Raw genomic sequence first — 19680 nt, 5'->3', positions numbered from 1 at the left:
GCATAGAATTTAGAGATCCACGTTGCGCTGAACACACTAGCCTCTGTGAGCTGTTTCAAAGATTGTGGCATGCTGTGATTAACTCAATATCGTGCAAGATAGTTTTAGACTCCAGTCTCCTGACAAACAGATTCAACATAGGCAAAGTTTGAATCTGTTTACAGTTCATATGTTGATAAGATGTAGACAACATTCATTGTATAAGAAAGTAGGTTTCAAAGATACAATTAAATCTCAGCTTTCTGCAATAAGTATTATATCTGACTAGTATTAATTAACAGAAGGTAAATGTGTAAAAATAATAAATTGCATCTTTTCAAACTCAGCTTCATCACTGCATAAAATTATAGTAGGTGACATTATGAAGAAATCACATATACTTTGGGTTCTTATGGTAAATTAAATTGATCCAGCAACCATTTAGATGAACTACCATCTTCTTAAATTGAAGATATTCCACACCAACACAAAATTTACCTGCTCAACTGCAAGAGATTCCCTTTCCCATCTTTCCTATTTCTATCAATAATGCCAACTTAACATCATGAAATCTTATGAGGTCCATCTTGTTGATTCTTCTTTTAAAATATTTCTATCTTCCACTCATTCCTTTCTAACCCCATAACATGGCCCAAGCCCTCATCCCTTCCTAATTGGCTTCTGTGCTCTAGTATCTCCTTCTTCCAATATATTCTACATGTTACTGCAAAGTGGCCTGTGATCTTCTAGAAATATTTATTTAATCAGATCCATCCTCAGTTCAAACTCCCCCTTCATTCTCCACAAGAAAAATCTTGGTTCAATTCTTACCACACAGTAGGTTTCCAGAAATGTTGAGTGCCTGATGGGCTAACTCACTGATTGGTTTTCAAAGTATGACATTTTGGTTTTCTTTTAGCTCACTCATGTGAGTCATTAAGTTTGAACTTATCTCTCTGGTACTGTATTTCTTCTGGGTTGTTTTCATTTCCACTATTAAATGCACTGTGGCATTGTAAAATGATTGTTGACCGTGAAATAAACTAAGGTGATTAAAGCTTTAACTACACTTCCGTCTTATGAAGTAATTCACAGTCACAATCTAACTTGCACCTCATTAAAACTTAAATCATTCACAATGTGTGTCTTTAAGTTGAAGGTACTGATTTCCATAACCCTCACTGGAAAATCAGTCTTATTATTTTTCTACTTCCCTGTGGATACTCAACTCTTCTTCTCGTTTTATTTTTAGACCCAGCTGACCTGCCAATCATCTGTCTGTGGGCTGCTCATGGACAAGACCATTACTAAACAGGATTGTAACGTAGGGTTTTTGGCTACAGCATAAATGTTTGTAAATCAGGTGAATACATTGAGCATACAGTTTAATCACTTTATATTGAAGAGAAAATGTAAATGAAATGTTAAATGTTTGCATTTGAACTGAAAGCATTTTCTCCTCTTCCCCACTGCCCTATTTAGGATTTCCAAAAATTGTGATTAAATTTAAGCAAGACTTAATATCTGCTTTAGAATAATTGTATAGCCAAGATTAAAATGATTCACATAATCAAATTTACAAATTGAACAAAACAAATAAATTGGTAGAGACAATTCCTAGGGTGCTCTGATGTATCACATCCTCTCAATTACCCCAGTTGATAACCATTGCTGTTATTTCTTTACCTAGGTTTTAGGACCCTAAATATTAGCTAATAAGAGAGTCTCCTTGTCTCTTAGCTTAATTTTTATAAGTACTCCTGGAAGATGTGCACAGCTTGCTGAGCAGTGACTGAAAATGAGGGAAATGAAGAAGATTTGAATGGTTCTGGCTAATATTGGATGATTTTGGATAATTAACTTCTGAATAATTGAGTGTAATATGCATATTTCTTTGATTCATAGTTAGAAGCTTTTTTAGCTTTTCTGATTGCACACTCTATATTTTCTAATTGTAGGCTGAGTGTCAAATTGCCCATATTCCAAAGACTGGGAAGAAATGTGGGAAGTTAGCTTATGTTTCAAACTTATTTAAAATATGCATTTTTTTTAAAGCTATGTAGACTATTTTTACCAATAAGCTAAGTTTAACATTTCTCTCACTGTGCTGGAATGATGTTGCTACTGTAAAATGCTATTGTGTAGATTGGAAATTTAGAGAGTAATTATATTTTCAAAAGGCTTCAAGCCAAGTCCTACTTCATGTTTCTTAAGAGTTTTGCCTCCAGCCAGTGTGATAATACTAGAAGAAGTTACTCATTCTTAAGTCAAGACAACACCTGTAGCAGAATGTGCAAAGACCCAACAATAGTTACTGAACAAGCTATTCCCTGCTGAACTGGAATCAGTAGAGATAGATGATGTAATAGATGAAAGATGCAGGGACCTCTTTTGTATGCTTGATGGTGGGAATTATCTTTAAAATCTTTTAAGGATTATTTTTACACAAGGAGCACTGTAGAAGCTGTTTCCTGGTTTATTTTAGTACTATCAACGCTGTCATTTGAATTAGAAAATGTCAAAAGAATGATTGTATACTGTTCATTTGATTGTACCAAACAATGAAGGGCATTAAGTGTGGTAATCCGAGGCATATTTAGTAAAGATTTTTGGAAAAGTTACACATTACAGTGGTTTCCCTGTTCCTCGCCTTCCTCATTCTTCCCCCTTCTGTTCATTCTCCTCTTCCTCCTCCTCCTCCCCCATCCCTCCTCTTACTTTTCTTCTTAAAAATGAATTGGTAGTTCTGACATTCATATATATAGACTCTAATTTACCAGTGGGCTATGTTCCATAAATATGTTTGAAGTCAGTTAGTTAACATAACAGAAAGACCAAGGACACTGAAGTAAGCCAGACTTGGCTGAATCCTGGCTCTATTATTTCTTAGCTGAGTTGAGTCCCTTTACCTTTCAGAGTCTCTTTTTGCATGTGTAGAAAAAGAATAATATCTTCCTTACTGAGTTGTTATGAAGATTAAAGAGAATATATACAAAACCCAAAGCACAGTGCTACGGACATTGTAAGTATTCAATTTATAACAGTAATAGACTATAAGTAGTAGATACAGCTGTAGTTGTCAGAACTAAGAATTAACAGCAGAAATGTAGGTGATTACACTATGAGTTAAATGAGTTTTTATGGAGCAGCCTAGAAAATGCATCTTAATTAAAACTAAGGTGAACAAAAATTTTTATAACATTCAACTCTGAAAAAACAAAGACACTTAAGGCCAAATTTTTAAAATTTTATAATGAAATCAGCTTTAGCCCATGAGCAAGAATATGCGTTTTTACAAGGTATAGGAGCTTTTAGATTGGAAGAAAGTCATAGAAAATATTAGCACTGTGTTTTTGACAGTGTTTAATATCTGTTGGTATTTGAGAAGCAGCAAAACAGAGACAACTGGTTGGGTGCAGTGGCTCATGCCTGTAATCCCAGCACTTTGGGAGGCAAAGGTGGGTGGATTGCTTGAGCTCAGAAGTTTGAGTCGAGCCTGGGCAATATGTTGAAACCCTGTCTCCACCAAAAAAATGCATAAATTAGCTGGACATGGTGGCCGTGTGCCTGTAGTCCCAGCTACTCCGGAGGCTGAGGTGGGAGGATCGCTTGAGCCAAGGAGGCAGAAGTTGCAGAGTTGAGATTGCGCCACTGCACTCCAGCCTAGGCGGCAGACTGAAACCCTGTCTCAAAACAAAACAAACAAACAAAAACACGGAGACAACTTATTTTTCATCCTTTCATATGCATAGAGCTTTAGAGTTTATAAATTTGTTCATAGGTGTTATCTCAGAGGCCGTACCAACTGTAAAGTTAGAGACACTGAGGCTTAAGCAAAAATCACTTGCTTGAAGTCATACAATAAGTTAACAGCAAAATGGGAACTAAAATTAGTTTATTTAATTTATGGAAACATTTGCTGAGTGCATGCCAATCCTGGGGAAATGAAAATAAATATATCTTCCACCACTTCCTCCTGCCAACACTTAACACAATCTAGGTCTTCCTCTCTAAGGATTTTAACTTTCCTCTCTGCTTGGGCCAAGTAAAGAATGGTGAGCTGTGCAATCCAGAACAGAACTTTTTTCCTGGGCTTGCCAATTCCTGGGCAATACCAATAATGCACTAGTTGTCTGTCATTCAACAAGAAGCCTCTTGGGCAGGGGCCACAGGTTCCCTCTTCCCCTAAGTGTGCACACAGAGCTTCGAAGGTCCCAGAACCAGAGAGATTTTCTGTTACACTAAGGCAGAGTGGACTGGGATTCCTTCAGAAAACCTACATCACTCACATTTGGGTATTTTGGTTGTTAAGTATGTATGAATAATAGTTCACCACTGACACTTAAACTGCCAACCTAGTACTTCTCAAAGCACCAGAAGTTAAGGCATCTTATTTTCTACAATTCAGTGACATTCTATGATGATCATTCTCTCATAATAGGTTTTTTCAATGTTTTGTTCGTTTGTTTGAGACAAAGTGTGGCTCTATCACCCAGGCTGGAGTGCAGTGGTGTGATCTCAGCTCACAGTAACCTCTGCTTCTTGGGCCGAAGCCATCCTCCCAACTCAGCCTCCCGACTAGCTAGGACTACAAGCATGCATCACTATGACCGGCTAATTTTTGTATTTTTTGTAGCGACAGGGTTTCACCATGTTGCCCGGGCTGATCTCAAACTCCTGGGCTCAAGTGATAGGCCCACCTCAGCCTCCCAAAGTGCTGGGATTGCAATCAATGTTTTTAAAGATTAAAAAAAATACTTTGCAAAATCAGAGATGACACAAATAAATAGAAAAACATTCCATGCTCCTGGATAGGAAGAATCAATACCATCAAAATGGCCACACTGCCCAAAGCAAATTATAGATTCAATATTATTCCCATTAAACTACCACTGACATACTTCACAGAATTAGAAAAATTTATTTTAAAATTCATGTGGAACAAAAAAGATCCCCAATAGCCAAGGCAATCCTTTTTTTTCTTTTTCTTTTGAGACGGAGTCTCGCTCTGTCTCCCAGGCTGGAGTGCAGTGGTGCGATCTCGGCTCACTGGAACCTCTGCCGCCTGGTTTCAAGAGATTCTCCTGCCTCAGCCTCCCGAGTAGCAGTGACTACAGGCATGTGCCACCACGCCTGGCTAATTTTTTGCATTTTTAGTAGAGACAGGGTTTCATCGTGTTAGCCAGAATAGTCTCTATCTCCTGATCTCGTGATCCAGCTGCCTCAGCCTCCCAAAGTGTTGGGATTACAGGTGGGAGCCACCACGCCCAGCGTAGCCAAGGCAATCCTAAGCAAAAAGAACAAAGCTGGAGGCAACATGCTACCCAACTTCAAACAATACTACAGGGATACAGTAACCGAAACAGCACGGTACTCGAACAAGAATAGACACATAGATCAATGGAACAGAATAGAGAACCCAGAAGTAAGGCTGCACACCTACAACTATCTGATCTTCAACAAACCTGACAAAACGGAGCAATGGGAAAAGGACTCCCTATTCAATAAATGGTGCTGGGATAACTGGCTAGCCATACGTGGAAAATTGAAACTGGATCCCTTCTTTACACCATATACAAAAATTAACTCAAGATGAATTAAAGACTTAAATGTAAAACCCAAAACTATAAAAACCCTGGAAGACAACCTAGACAATACCATTCAGGACATAGGCACAGGCAAAGATTTTATGACGAAGATGCCAAAAACAATTTTAATGAAAGCGAAAATTGACAAATGGGATCTAATTAAACTAAACAGTTTCTGCACAGCAAAATTAACTATAAACAGAGTAAACAGACAACCTACAGAATGGGAGAAAAATTTTGCTAACTACGCATCTGACAAAGTTCTAATATCCAGCATCCATTAGAAACTTAAACAAATTTACTAGAAAAAAAAAAAAAAGACCCATTAAAAAGTGGCCAAAGGACATTAACAGAGACTTCTCAAAAGAAGACATACATGCAGCCAACAATCGTGTGAAAAAAAGCTCAACATCACTGATCACTAGAGAAATGCAAATCAAAAGCACAATGAGATACTGTCTCACACCAGTCAGAATGGGTATTACTAAAAAAAAAAAAAAATACAGATGCTGGCAAGGTTGTGGAGAAAAGGGAACACTTTTACACTGTTGCTGGGAGCGTAAATTGGTTCAACCACTGTGGAAGCCAGTGTGGTGATTCCTCAAAGACCTAAAGACAGAAATACCATTCAATCCAGCAATCCCATTACTGGGTATATACCCAATTGAATATAAATTGTTCCATTATTAAGATATATGCATGCATATGTTCATTGCAGCACTATTCACAATAGCAAAGACATGGAATCAACCCAAACACCCACTAATGATAGACTGGGTAAAGAAAATGGGGTACATTTACACCATGGAATACTATACAGCCATAAAAAAGAATGAGATCATGTCCTCATGTTGTTTGCAGGAACATGGATGGAGCTGGAAGCCATTATCCTCAGAAAACTAGTGCAGGAACAGAAAACCAAATACTTTATGTTCTCACTTATAAGTGGGAGCTAAATGATGAGAACACAAGAACACATACAGGGGAATGACACACACTGAGTCCTGTTGGAGGGTAAAGGGTGGGAGGAGGGAGGGAAGCAGAAAAAATAACTAATGGATACTATGTGTAATACTTAGGTGACGAAATAATCTGTACAGCCAACTCCATGACACACCTTTACCTGTGTAACAAACCTGCACATCCTGCACCCGTACCCTAAACTTAAAACAACTTTGCACTCTGGTTTTGTAGAGCCCTAGCATGAGGTTGAAACAACATACCGACAACACGTCTAGGATAGATGTTTTAGTTTTTAAGAACAGGAAGTGCAGCTTTACTTTTTCTCTCCATTTGCAGTATTCACAGCATGTTAAGCACAGAGCCCCTGATTAAATAAAAAGAGGTTTTGAAATTTTAAGGATTCAGATCATGAATGGGTTTTATTACTTTTCTCCAAAGCATAATATTAATAGATTACTGGGTTCCTCTTCCAAAATCCAAACAGCAAATAGTTTTTATTGAACTGTGCTCTCTTCCCCCAAAAGGAAATTCTAATTAACTCAACAGATGCTGGCGAGGTTGTTGAGAAAAAGGAAGGCTTTTTCTCTAAGCAATTTTCAACTTCTGAGCAATTTAAAGATTGGGGGTTGCGCTACAGTTGGTCTTAGTTTTTCTAATGTCTTTTGTTAGCCTCATAAAAAAACTCCTATGGATATGAATCTTAATAGATTTCAGTTCTGTTCTATTTTCACATTCCTGCTTTTCCTGAGGGAGTAGTAATAGTTTGGTTATTGTTGGTCTGGCAGGCAGCTGGAAAAAGAATGTGGAGTTTATGGGAGTAGGGGGCCTCTCTGCTTATTGCTGCTGCCAGAAATGTATATTCTGCAACTCCTAGGTTTTGTGCAAGGCTTGTGTTGTAAATGGAACCATGTACCTTGATGGCTTTATGTGAGTCCATCAAAGTTGGACTTAGTTGCATTTAACCTATTTTGTCAAGGAAGAGATAGAGAGATTATTCATATTCTGGAATATCCTCTCCCTTCCTTCCTCCTCTCACTCTTTTCAAATGGTTTCTCATCCTTGGAGAGAATTACTTGTTTGGATGAAGAAACTGTGTTTTGAGGAATCCTCTTAATATATCTCTCAGAGAGCTTATTTGTCATGTCAGAAAGCAGAGGCTAAAACCCTGGCATAGTTACACATGGAATGTGTAACATTTAAGAGAGATGTTAAGTGACAGACTCAAGATTACACAGCTAGTAAGTGTAGTAGCCACAACCAATCTCTTGACTTCTTCCGTTTCTCCAAGTCTCTCAACTTGCTCATGGCATTGCTTTCTTTCCTGTTCAGTCTAGACTCTGGGTTGAACAATTTCAGCTTCTGCCTCACTCACTCTACCAATCCCTATTCCTCAACTGGTCCATTCTCCCCTGCACTACCTGCTATTTACCAGGCTGCTGGTAAAAACCACGCAGTCAAGGAGACTGTCCTGCCCTACAGCCTCTTTCCACTTTGCACACTCTTCCTGGGCCATCTACCTCCATGGGATAACCTAGTAGACCTTTGCTGGCATGTTGCAAACTTTTATCTGCAGTCCAGGCTATGTCCTGAGTTCTAGGGACATCTTTTCTCATTTAATGAAGATATTTACTTAGATGTCCCAGACAGAATTCACCTACTTCTCCCTCAAATCTGTATCTTCCTCTATAGTGAAGACCCTAGGAACTTTGGAGGGAACAAAAAACCCAGGAAATCAAAAGCTAAGAACATGGACGCCTTTGCCTCTTCTAAATCTAATTAGAGCCAAGTGCATTGAAAGTTTCAGGCTGGCATTGTCTCATGCTTTCATCAGTTACTTTATGATCTAAGTCATTGTGTGCAGAAGTTCAGGGTTTCAGGATGGGACATGTTCGTTAATTTATTAGGCATCAGTGATGCCAGATATGCGCCTGAGATAGAGAGTTGTTTAACTAAATAATGGCTGTGTGTGCTGTTTTCTTTATATCCACTGGAATATCTTTTAAATTTCCTGAATAACCAGTCTCCCTGGCACTTGTATACTCCTTCTAAGCTTATGTACATGCCCCCCTTCTCTGCCCTCCACCAGGTGAATAATTTGTATTTAAAGCATTATTCTAAATGCATACCTTTTGAAAAAGGGGCCACAAAAAGACCACTGATTTCCTTTGGGGTCAATATAAAATAAATAGCATTTGAATAGGTAAAAATCATATGCTTCAGTTAGGAAAGAGCTACAGAATTAGATATGATTAAACCTTGCCTGAAGGGCTGAGCTGTTTGAGAAGGCTTCAACTTGTTGGGCATGGTGTGACTTGGCTCTGAGTACCAAGATTGCTTAGACTTAGGGACTTCTGAGCTTGATTCCAAGGGCTTCTGAGCATGTCTCACTCCTGCCTCTGCAATTGACATGTCTTGCCATTATCTCAAATACAAAGAACTAAATGATGATTTGGTTTTTACTTCTTTAACAAAGGTTGTCAAAAACTAAAAGTGCACCTGTTGAAGTTTGGCTTTTCTTCAGGGATATATGAAAGTGAAAAGAGCAACAAGCCAGAAGACAGTTTATGTTCCTATGAGCTGTGTGATCTGAACCTGTCACCTTACTCTCCCAGCTTCAGTTTCCTGTTCTGCACAATAACTTTTATACTTCATATCAAAGTTTCCTGATATTGCTAACAGAACACCCAGAAATTTATTACTTTATGATAAATATGTTTTCATAACACAGAAAGACCCACTAACTTTAACACCTTTGTTACTTTGATTCTGAGATAATTTTTTTTTTCCTGATAATGGCAAAAGGCAGACTTTTTTTTTTTAAAGTTCCGGGATGCATGTGCAGAATGTGCAGGTGATGAGATAATTCTTATATATTCTTTAAGAAAAAAAAAAAGATCATGCCTGTAATCCCAGCACTTTGGGAGGTTGAGGCAGGTGGATCACCTAAGGTCAGGAGTTAGAGACCAGCCTAACCAATATGGTAAAACCCTGACTCTACTGCAAATACAAAAATTAGCCAGGCATGGTGGTGTGTGACTGTAGTCTCAGCTACTTGGGAGGCTGAGGCAGGAGAATCACTTGAACCTGGGAAGTGGAGGTTGCAGTGAGCTAAGATCGCACCACTGCACTCCAGCCTAGGCGAAAGAGAGAGATTGTCTCAACAAAACAAAACAAAACAAAACCCTTAAATTTGAAGTACTTTTATTACTTGTTGGCTGTGGAAAATTAATTTAAAAGCTAAGGTTACAACATTGTAGACTGTGAGCTATTAGCAACCAGGACCCTTATGCAGAATAATGGTATATTTAAAACTGGAATATTGTACTGAGGTTCTCTGAACCTTAAGAAAGAGAATGAGAATTATAAGAGTCAGATGACAGAAGGGCCTTTCACTGAGATCAGAGGATAGGGAGGAGAAGGCTAAGGAGGTGAAGTTTGGTGGATAGGAATCAAGTCGGAACATGTCATTCTCCTGCTCAAAACTCCAGTGGCTCCCATTCCACTAACTGTAAAAGCAAAATCCTTCTCAGAGCCCACTAAACCCTCTCCCACCTACCTGACCCCTGCTGCCTCCCGAGACTCACCTCCTATCACTGTGTCTTTCACTCCCATTGCTCCAGCCTTATTGTTTCTGGGACGTCCCAACACACTCCTGCCTCATCCTGCCTCAGGGCTTTTGCACTTGCTATTCCCTCATACTGGAATTTTCTCCCCACCATGGCTAGTTCCTCCCTTCTTCAGCTCTCTACTCATAGGCCAACTTATCAAAGAGAGACCTTTCTTTTTTCTTTTCTTTTTTTTTTTTTGAGAAGGAATCTGGCTTTGTCTTCTAGGCTGGTATGCAGTCATGCAGTCTTGGCTCCCTGCAACCTCCTTCTCCCTAGCTCAAACCATCCTCCCACCTCAGCCTCCTGAGTAACTGGGACCACAGGCATGTTTCATCACACCTGGTTAATTTTTGTGTTTTTTTGTAGAGACTGGGGTCTCCCTATGTTACCCAGGCCGGTCTCAAACTCCTGAGCTCAAGCCATCTGCCTGCCTCGGCCTCTCCAGGTGCTGGGATTACAGGTGTGAGCCACCGCTCCCTGCCCCAAACCTAAAGAGACCTTTCTTAACTACCACCAATAAAATAACACTGACCTCAGCACCTTCTCTCTCCCTTACTTACCTTTATTTTTCACATACCCTCATCACCACCTGATATCTATTTGTTTATTGTCTATATGCCCCTCCTCCATGTAAGCTACAGAAGCTAGGAGAGGGGTATGCTTAATTATTACTGCATCCCCATTACCTAGCATTGGCTCATGGTACATGCTCAATAAACAGGTATTAAGTGAACAATGAAATCAGTTTGTACCTTGCATTGGCTCATGGTACGTGCTCAATAAACAGGTACTAAGTGAGCAATGGAATCAGTTTGGGACATGCTGAATGGGAGTTGTTTCAGTTACATCTAAGTGGAGCAACACACAAGAAGTTTATGAACAGGTTTATCAGAGATGTCTGGGCTATATATTGGGAGTCATCAGCATATGGCATGAAAATGGATGAGATCCTGCAGTAAGGAATGAGTAATGGGAAGAGCCGAAGATGCATTCCTGGGAACACCAACCTTGAGGTACATGTAGAGGAAACAGATTCATGAAGGAGACAGAAGAGTAGCAAGAAATTGAAAAACAAAACCAGAGGGGAGAGTTATTCTTAAAGCGAACTACAGAGAGGATCCAAATGAGAGAATGACAAACAGTGTCAATTGGTGCAGAGTGAGATTGGTTCCTTAGAGCAGTGTCCCTGGAATGGTGAAGGGAGATGCCAGGCTGCAGAAGTGACACATGAATCAGAGACGAGATGGTGAGGGTAGAAGCTGGACATGAGAGGATGTAGTTGAAGCAGTAGCAGAAACAGCTTTAAATGAAAATGGCAGATTAAATTTTTCTATGGATGGAGTGAAAACTGGGAGGTGGAGGGAGATGGCCTTGAGGATATAGATGAAAAACTGACCACAATCTGTGGCAAAGGTACTTCTCCCATTGTTGAAGAGAAGGGAAAAGGAGTGGACACAGAGGTAAGCAAGTGAGGATAGCAAAGGGAGAACTTTCTGCCTGAGCCCTCCCCTCCCCTCCCTTTCCCTTTCTTTCTTTTTTACAGCAAAGGAAAAGGTAATATTATTTGCTAATGATAGGGGTAAAGCAATGGATTAACTTCCAAAGAGAGAGTCAAGTTGGAAATGGCAACCCTGGGGAATGGAACAGCATGCTGCTCAGGGAGACCTGCCTAGGGTGTTCAGAGGCACTAAGGTCAATTGCCACTCAGTTGCCACTGGAGACCGTGATTTTTACAGCAGTGTTTTCTGTTAATGTTTGTCAGTTTTAATGTGCATATGAATCATCTGGTGATCTTGTTAAAATGCAGATTCTGATTCAGTGGACCTGGGGCAGGGCTGAAATTCTACAGTTCCTACAAGCTCCCAGGTGTTGCTGATGCTGTTGCTCTTTGAGTAGCAGGTGGTTTTTGCCATTTTTTCCAGCACCACTCAGGAGGCCTGGCGCAGAATGGAGCTGATAGAGAGAGGTCAATTCAATAGAAGGAAAAGTGGAAACAGGAAGTTAAGGAAGTTAAAAAGAGTAGATAACGCTAGAAGCTGTTGATGTGAAGAAGATGGAGAAGGGCTTGAAGATTGGAGTAGGCGTCGGATGGGGCAAAAGAACTTTCAGAACTGAAGGTAGGTAGGAGTTATCAGATATGCTTGGCAAGACAGGTTAAAAGCAACTGATGCAGTTTGTAATGGCTGAAATAGAAATTCAGCTACCTAATAATGGCATATAAATAACATGATAGGAAAAATACAACCTACATTCACTTTATAGTCTTCCTAAACACAAAAAGTTAAACTGGGCGCACTAAAATTCTTATCTTCTTCCTTTTTAATTAAATGTCTTTTGTTCCTGTTATCTTTGCTCTAGGTTTTACTTTTTTTTTTTTCTCCAAGTGTTCATGTTTATTGAGGGCATTAGGGGCTACAAAGAAGCCCTGGACATCTGTGGGCGAGGCCTGGCATTTGCCTAGACAGTGGCCCAGCGAGCGACCAAGGATGGGGTCTCCACCACCCGGTTTACTTGAAAGTGTGGCTGTCGGCTCCACCCCGACCAAAGCCTTTCTGCTCAAACATGGCGGCGTCGCGAGGGTGGTTGCAGCAGGGCCTGTCTTCCTGCTCAGCGCGGCCCCCCGAGGTCAGCGTCTTCCCACCTTCTGGCACTTCAGGCAGGGCCGATGCCAGTCCTTGCCCAGAGAGGTCACCCTCTCGGCGAAGTACACCTCCTTGTCGTACTTGAGGCACTTAGGTATGGCGGCTCCGGTCCGGCGCAGGCGGCAGCGCCTGGGGCGGGACGGGCTGCAGGTGCGAGACTAGATTTTAAATTTCTACGAGGTAAAGATTTTACTTCGGGATTAACATTTATACAGCCTTACACTGCACAGGAAGCTTGGCTGATCAACATATTTAAGTGCTTTTCTTCTGGACGAGTACATGAACTTATCCATAAATCCAGTCATTTTTTTGTCAGGAAAACCTATTGTCATCATCTTTCTCATTAAAACCGTGTAATGCCGTTATTTCGCAGTTTTTCTTTTGAAGAAGGCATCACCGGCATTCTTAGAAACATAACTCTGTTGTGTAAAAGACTGAACTAATGTGACAATCCTGTAGTCTAGCACCTGTCCAATTATGTTGCACTTATAACGAGATTCTTTCATACTTGAATGGAACATTATTAATCTTTAGGAAACGGTGCTGTATGATGGGAATATAAAGGGGCATAAGATAGGATGCCTTCTCTTGGCTGTGTTCAAAGACTGAGATATACATGTGTAAAGTCTTAGGGAATAATATCAGGCAGTATTTTAGTTAAATCCCAGAATAAATGATATAAAGAGTTTAAAGGCAGTTTGAAAGGAAAAGCCGTTACCAGATTTTTTTTTTTTTTTTTTTACTTTAGGATCAATTAAAGGCATAATTTTCAATTAGTGTTAATTCTGTCTTGAGTGCTATATTCTCTCAAACCTGAAATCAATATTATTAGCAGTTGTTATTAGCCAACACTAAACTGGAACAATGTAACTAGCACTTAAAATCATTATAAAATATTCTAGACAAGCAAAAAGGCATAAAGGATAGATAATATAATAAATACAAAATAATTTTTCTTTCATATTTGCCAGTCTTCAGCCTAGCAGAATACCTAGCAAACTCAGTAAATGTTTGCTGAATGAATAAATGATTCTCATTTATTATTAAATGCCTTGTCTCCATATTTATAATATCCTTGGAGCCAAGGACATTTGTCTTCCATGGTGCCTGTAAAATGATGGTTTTGTGGTTGGTGTTAAATAAATACTTGTAGGCTGGTTTATTCAAGGCCTAGGCTCCCTGTGTGTAGCTCTCTTTAAACTTGAACCCTAACTCATAGCACTTTTTAACCTGATATTTAGCCTAATTGAAATTACTTTCTTATACATTGTTGATTAAATATACCTCTGCAACTCTAAGAGGAGCTAGAAATTTAAACTATAGCTTTTATTTTGTTTTTTACATCCTAACGTCTTTTATTTTTTTACTAGAAATAGGACATTGTGTGACTCCATGTTGTTGCTTAAAAAAAAAAAAAAAAATAGGACATTGCTTGAAGTCCTGATTTGTAATTAGAGTAAGAATAAGTCAAAATCTTATATTGCAAAATAGTTAAGCATAGATTTTTTTTTTCTTTTTTCAACAATGAACTCAGCTTCAATTTTTAAGAGTCCTCCAGGGACTACCAGGGATTCATCTCCATAAAATCCCATAAAATCTCTATAAAATTATTCCATCCCTGCTGTGTGCATTTATTTTCTGCTTCCTCCTCTAGTTCACTGTTTTAATGTGGGGTTCAAGGACTACTTGCATTGAAATTGTCTGTACTGCTTGTTGTATAGATTCCTGACCCTCCTCTCAGGTCCTTCTATATCCCAAACAGGCCAGTGAGGGCGGTAACTTGTCACCCACATTTTTCAGCTCTCCAGATGCTTCTTAAAGAAGCTAAATTTGAATACATTGTTACTGCTGTTTTCTTAGCTGTGGTTCTCTTGTTCCACTTCCAGCTCTGGATTAGTTTTATATTTCGGTTCCTATTCTTCATCTTCCATACCCTACCCCTGCTTCCAACTTCGGCAGTTCACTAACAACTCTCTTCTCTCAGTCATGGCCTCATGCTCTACCTGCTGACATGGAAATTTGGGAGTAGCCATTGTTACAAGATTGCTTGCCCTCCTCACTTTAGTCTCTGTAGCCATAGTCACCAGAGACACTAAAAACCATTCTATTTGGTGTGTGTAGTGCGATAGATCAGTGCTACCCACAGGAGACTATGAACGAGATAAGCTTGTGCTTGGATAAGCAGTACACTTTCTTTTCAAGAAAGTCTTGTTAGTTTTATAGTAGTGCAAGCTCCTTAGCGCTTTGTGGACCAATAACCCATGGTCCATGGAAGGAACCATTCCACTGAGCACATTTTGAGGCCTGTGCTACAGATTTTTGAGGGAAATGACTTCACTGAGATATAATTCATATACCATAAAATTCACCCATTTAAAGGTTACAAAAAGTATATTCAAAGAGTTGCACGACCCTCACCACAGTCAATTTTAGAACATTTTCATCACCTTGAAAAGAAACCCTGCGCCCTTAAACTGTTGCTCCCAATCCCCCAGTCCCCCAATCCTGTCCTCCCCCAAGGCTTAATAAATCACTAATATACTGGTGTCTCTATATTTGCCTGTTTGGGATATTTCATATAAATGAAATCATATAATATGTGATCTTTTGTGGCTGGCTCTTTCATTTAGCATGTTTTCAAAATTCGGCCATATTGTAGCTTGTAATAGTATTTCACTCATTTGATGGCCAAATAATATCCCATTATGTAGATATACCATATTTTGTTTATTCATTCATCCGTTGATGGGCATTTGGATTGTTTCCACCTTTTGGACACTGTGAATAATGCTGCTATGAACATCCATGTACAAGCTTTTTTTGTGGGCATATGTTTTCAATTCTCGGGTGTATAGCTAGAAGTGAAATTGCTGAGTCAAAGAGTGTTTCTGCATTTAAATTTCTGAGGAACTGTCAAACTTTTCCACCATTTTACATGCCTACCGTATGAGTATTCTCCACTCCACATTCTGGCCAACATTTATTAGTATCTATGTCTTTGCTTATAGCCATTTTACAGGTGTGAAGTGGGAGCTCCTTGTGATTTTCATTTGTTTCCCTGATGACTAATGATACAGAGCGTCTTTTCAAGCATTTATTGCCTATTTGTATATCTTCTTCGGAGAAATGTCAATTCAGATCCTTTGCCCATTTTTTAATTGAATTACTTGTTTTATTATTGGGGATTGTAAGAGTTTTTCACTGAAAACAAGTCTATTATATATGATTTGCAAATATTTTCTCCCATTCCATGGGTTGTCTTTTCACTGTCTTAATAGTATCCTTTGCAGCACAAAAGTTTAATTTTCATAAAGTCCAATTTATTTATTTTTACAGAGGCTTATGGATTTGGTGTTTAAGAATTTATTGCCAAATCCAAGTTCATAAAGACTTATCCCTATATTTTTATCTGAGAGTTTTATAGTTTTGACTCTTTCATTAAGGCCTTTGATGCATTTGGGATTAAATTTTGCATATGATGTGAAGTAAGGGTCCAACTTTAGTCTTTGGTGTGTGGCTATCCAGTTGTTTCGGCATCGTTTGTTGAAAAGATTATTCTTTCCCTGTTGAATGATCTTGGCACCCTTGTTGAAAATCATTTGACTGTAGATATATGGGTTTATTTCTGGACTCTCAACTCTACTCCATTGACCTATATGCCTGTTCTTATGCCAGTTCCATACTGTCTTCATTACTGTGGCTTTCTAGTAAGTTTCCAAATTGGGAAGTATTGATCTTTCAATTTTATTCTTCTATTAGAAGATTATGTTGGTTATTCTGGGTCTCTTGAGTGTCACGAATCTCAGAATTGGCTTGTCCTGTTCTACAGAGTCAGCTGGAATTCTGCTAGGGATTGTTTTGAATTTGTAGATCAGTTTGGGGAGTACTGTCATCTTAACAACATTGCCTTTCAATTCATGAGCATTGGACATCTTTCCATTATTTAGATCTTTAATTTATCTCAACAGTGCTTTGTGGTGTGAGTATAAGTTTTGCACTTCGTTTGTTCAACTTACTCTAAGTATTTTATTCTTTTTGATGCTATTGTAAAAATGGGTTTGTTTTTTAAATTTCATTTTTGGATCATTCATTTATAAGTTTTACTCCTTAGGGACATTTAGAGAAAAATAAATCTGTTGCAGGGAAAACTTGGCTGATGGCCTGGCAGCCATTATTTCTCAAAATGCATTCTTTGAGATTCTGTGTAGAGAAGAAAGTGTTCTGTGGTCAAATAATTTTGGGGAATGCTGGATAACATGTTTATGATCCTCGTAAACATAGAGAAAGGCCTGAGAAGTCAGCACCTTAAACCTTTAAATCCTGTGAAAGCAAAGCCCTTCATCTATTTTGAATTACTTAATCTTGAATGCAAATGAATTTCAGATTCTTCTTAATATGTGATGAAATATAGAATTTATGTGACTGAGGTCTTGAAAGGCAAAGTTAAGATACTTCATAATTTTGCCTAGAGTAGATATTAATGGTTGACCATGATGTTTATTGTAAAATGTACCCTAAATGCCAGTGAAAATAGGTTTTTTTTGTGAAAGTACCATTTAAAATCAACCAGCAGCCTGGCACAGTGGCACATGCCTGTAGTGCCAGCTACTCAGGAGGCTGAGGCGAGTTCAAGGTTACCATGTGCTATGATCATGCCTGTAAATAGTCACGGCACTTCAGCCTGCGCAATATAGTGAGACCCCATTTCTAAAAATTAAAAAAAAAAAAACCCTGTAAACTACTGTCTTTTTAAAATTTTTTTCTTTGAATCAAGTGTCTTAAATGAAAGTTTCCTGTTTATAACAATATAATGATAAGAGTAGGATGTTTAGGAGTGAAGAAATGGGGCTTGAAGGAGCTATTAGATAAACATACAGTACTTTTAAGGTTAGGTGAGGTATGAAAAAGGAGCATGGCCTGAGGAGTTGAACATACCTATATTTGAATTGTAGCTGTGTGTGTATGACTTGAGTGATAGTGCACATATCTCATGGTTTTTCTGAATCTCAGTTTCATCACTTTAAAATAGTTTTAACAGCTACATCACTTTATAAAATATACAACTTCGTTCTCTAAAGGAGGGATATAGTATTTATAATTCCATTTTTGCATAGGCTTTGCCTGTGTCTCTTGGTCCAGCCCTGGAGACTTGTGTCTGATTTAAAGAAATACTGGAGATTCAGTTCTGGGGGCAGCTTAGAGGCTTGCATAAATGGAGTAGATTCAAGCGTTCCACCCATCTGAACTACGCCTAAAGCTGGGTCAAAGCAAAATTTGGAATCACATGAGGTTTACCTGCACTGTTCCCTCAACTCTTATTTCTGTCTTCTTTCCCTGTAATCCAGTTCTTCCTTTCTGAAACAATCTGTTGTGACAAAACCAGCTTTCTGGAAATGTAATATCAAATAAAATCAATATCAAATCAAATACAATTGAATGAACAAGTTACCTGTAGCAGTGATATTTTCAGTTTTCTGTCCTCTCTAAATGTGAAATGAAAGGCGTTATTTCTAGTTAGATAAATTTGGAAACTTTGTCATGGATGGAAGTGAGAAGGTATGGAATTCTATTTTGAATAGGTGATTCTTTCCGAAGGATTCTGATTTAATTTGGTTTGCTTGATGATTGATTCTATTACACCTTTCGCATGCGATTTTAGATCACCTTGGGTTTTTTTATGCTTTGTTGGTTTTACCTGTGGTGTTAGGAAGCTAGGGTGGGAGAAGGAAGAAGAATAGCTAGTTACAAGGAGACTGAGCAGACAGATGGAAAAATAATAGAATTCAGGTCCAATAATAAGGCATAAAAATGTGGCTACTTGCCTTTGTTATTGCAATTTCCAGAAGGTTTTTTTTTTTTTTTTTTCCACTGGAGATAACTTCCCAAACACATCTGTTGACATGAAAATAGAATTATAGCTGGCCAGGGGCGGTGGCTCACGCCTGTAATCCCAGCACTTTGGGAGGCCGAGGCAGGCAAATCACGAAGTCAGGATATCGAGACCATCCTGTCTAACACGGTGAAACCCCGTCTCTGCTAAAAATAAAAAAAATTAGCTGGGTGTGGTGGCAGGCGCCTGTAGGCCCAGCTAATTGGCAGGCTGAGGCAGGAGAATGGCGTGAACCTGGGAGGCAGAGCTTGCAGTGAGCCGAGACTGCGCCACTGCACTCCAGCCTGGGTGATAGAGCGAGACTCCGTTTAAAAAAAAGAAAAAAAAAAAAATATATATATATATATAGAGAGAGAGAGAGAGAGAGAGAGGGTGGGGGGAGGGAAGGGGGAGAGAGAGAGAGCGCGTGCAAGTTACTGGGGTCTATGGCAGTGTTTTTGTTTGTTTTTGTTTAATTCTTGACCTTCCTATAATTTGAGTTTATTAGCAAATGATTTTGTGACTTGTTCTAAACTGATGAATAAAATTTAACATAAACTAATCAAGGGGTAGAACAAGGGAGCTTCAGATATGAAAACAAATCAGTTCACGAAGAATTCACTCAGTCTGTGTGCAGGAGACTTTTAAGGGATAGAGAAAATCTATATATCTCTTCTTCAGGAGGATTGAAAGGAACAGTAAGCTCATTTGACAGTCTGGACAGTCCTAACTCTCAGATACTACTTTTGTTGAAACTGAAGGCTCAGCTCTCTCCAGTGGCAAGAGATGTTGGATGACTGAGATTAGGCGAAACAATAGTCTCCTAGAAGCATGACTTCTTCTCCCATGACCTTTGAAGAGGCTGCTCTAATACAACGGTAAAATAATTTTTTAAACAGCAAAAGGCATTTTTGACATTACCCAAACCAAGCACAAAATGGATCTAGCCACCTCTCTCCTCTGGCTCCTCCCTCCTGTCACCCCCCAACTCCTATCTCCTCTCTCCTCTCCCACCCACCCCTCTCCTCTCT

The 19680-nt window shown here is 39.1% G+C and overlaps 1 protein-coding gene across 1 annotated transcript in view; it reads right to left on the bottom strand.

The window, feature by feature from the left end:
- Positions 1 to 12516: 12516 nt before the first annotated feature.
- LOC105535657 overlaps positions 12517 to 19680 on the bottom strand; it is a 27511-nt gene continuing 20347 nt past the window's right edge. Inside the window, 2 exon segments of the mRNA XM_011974823.1 lie at positions 12517 to 12779; positions 12782 to 12938. Coding sequence (XP_011830213.1) covers positions 12646 to 12779; positions 12782 to 12938 — 291 coding nt within the window. The 3' untranslated portion in view covers positions 12517 to 12645.

The sequence above is a fragment of the Mandrillus leucophaeus genome, unplaced genomic scaffold, assembly GCF_000951045.1.
Source record: "Mandrillus leucophaeus isolate KB7577 unplaced genomic scaffold, Mleu.le_1.0 Scaffold149, whole genome shotgun sequence".
Lineage (NCBI taxonomy): Eukaryota > Metazoa > Chordata > Mammalia > Primates > Cercopithecidae > Mandrillus > Mandrillus leucophaeus.
This window is presented reverse-complemented; position numbering and strand designations above follow the sequence as displayed.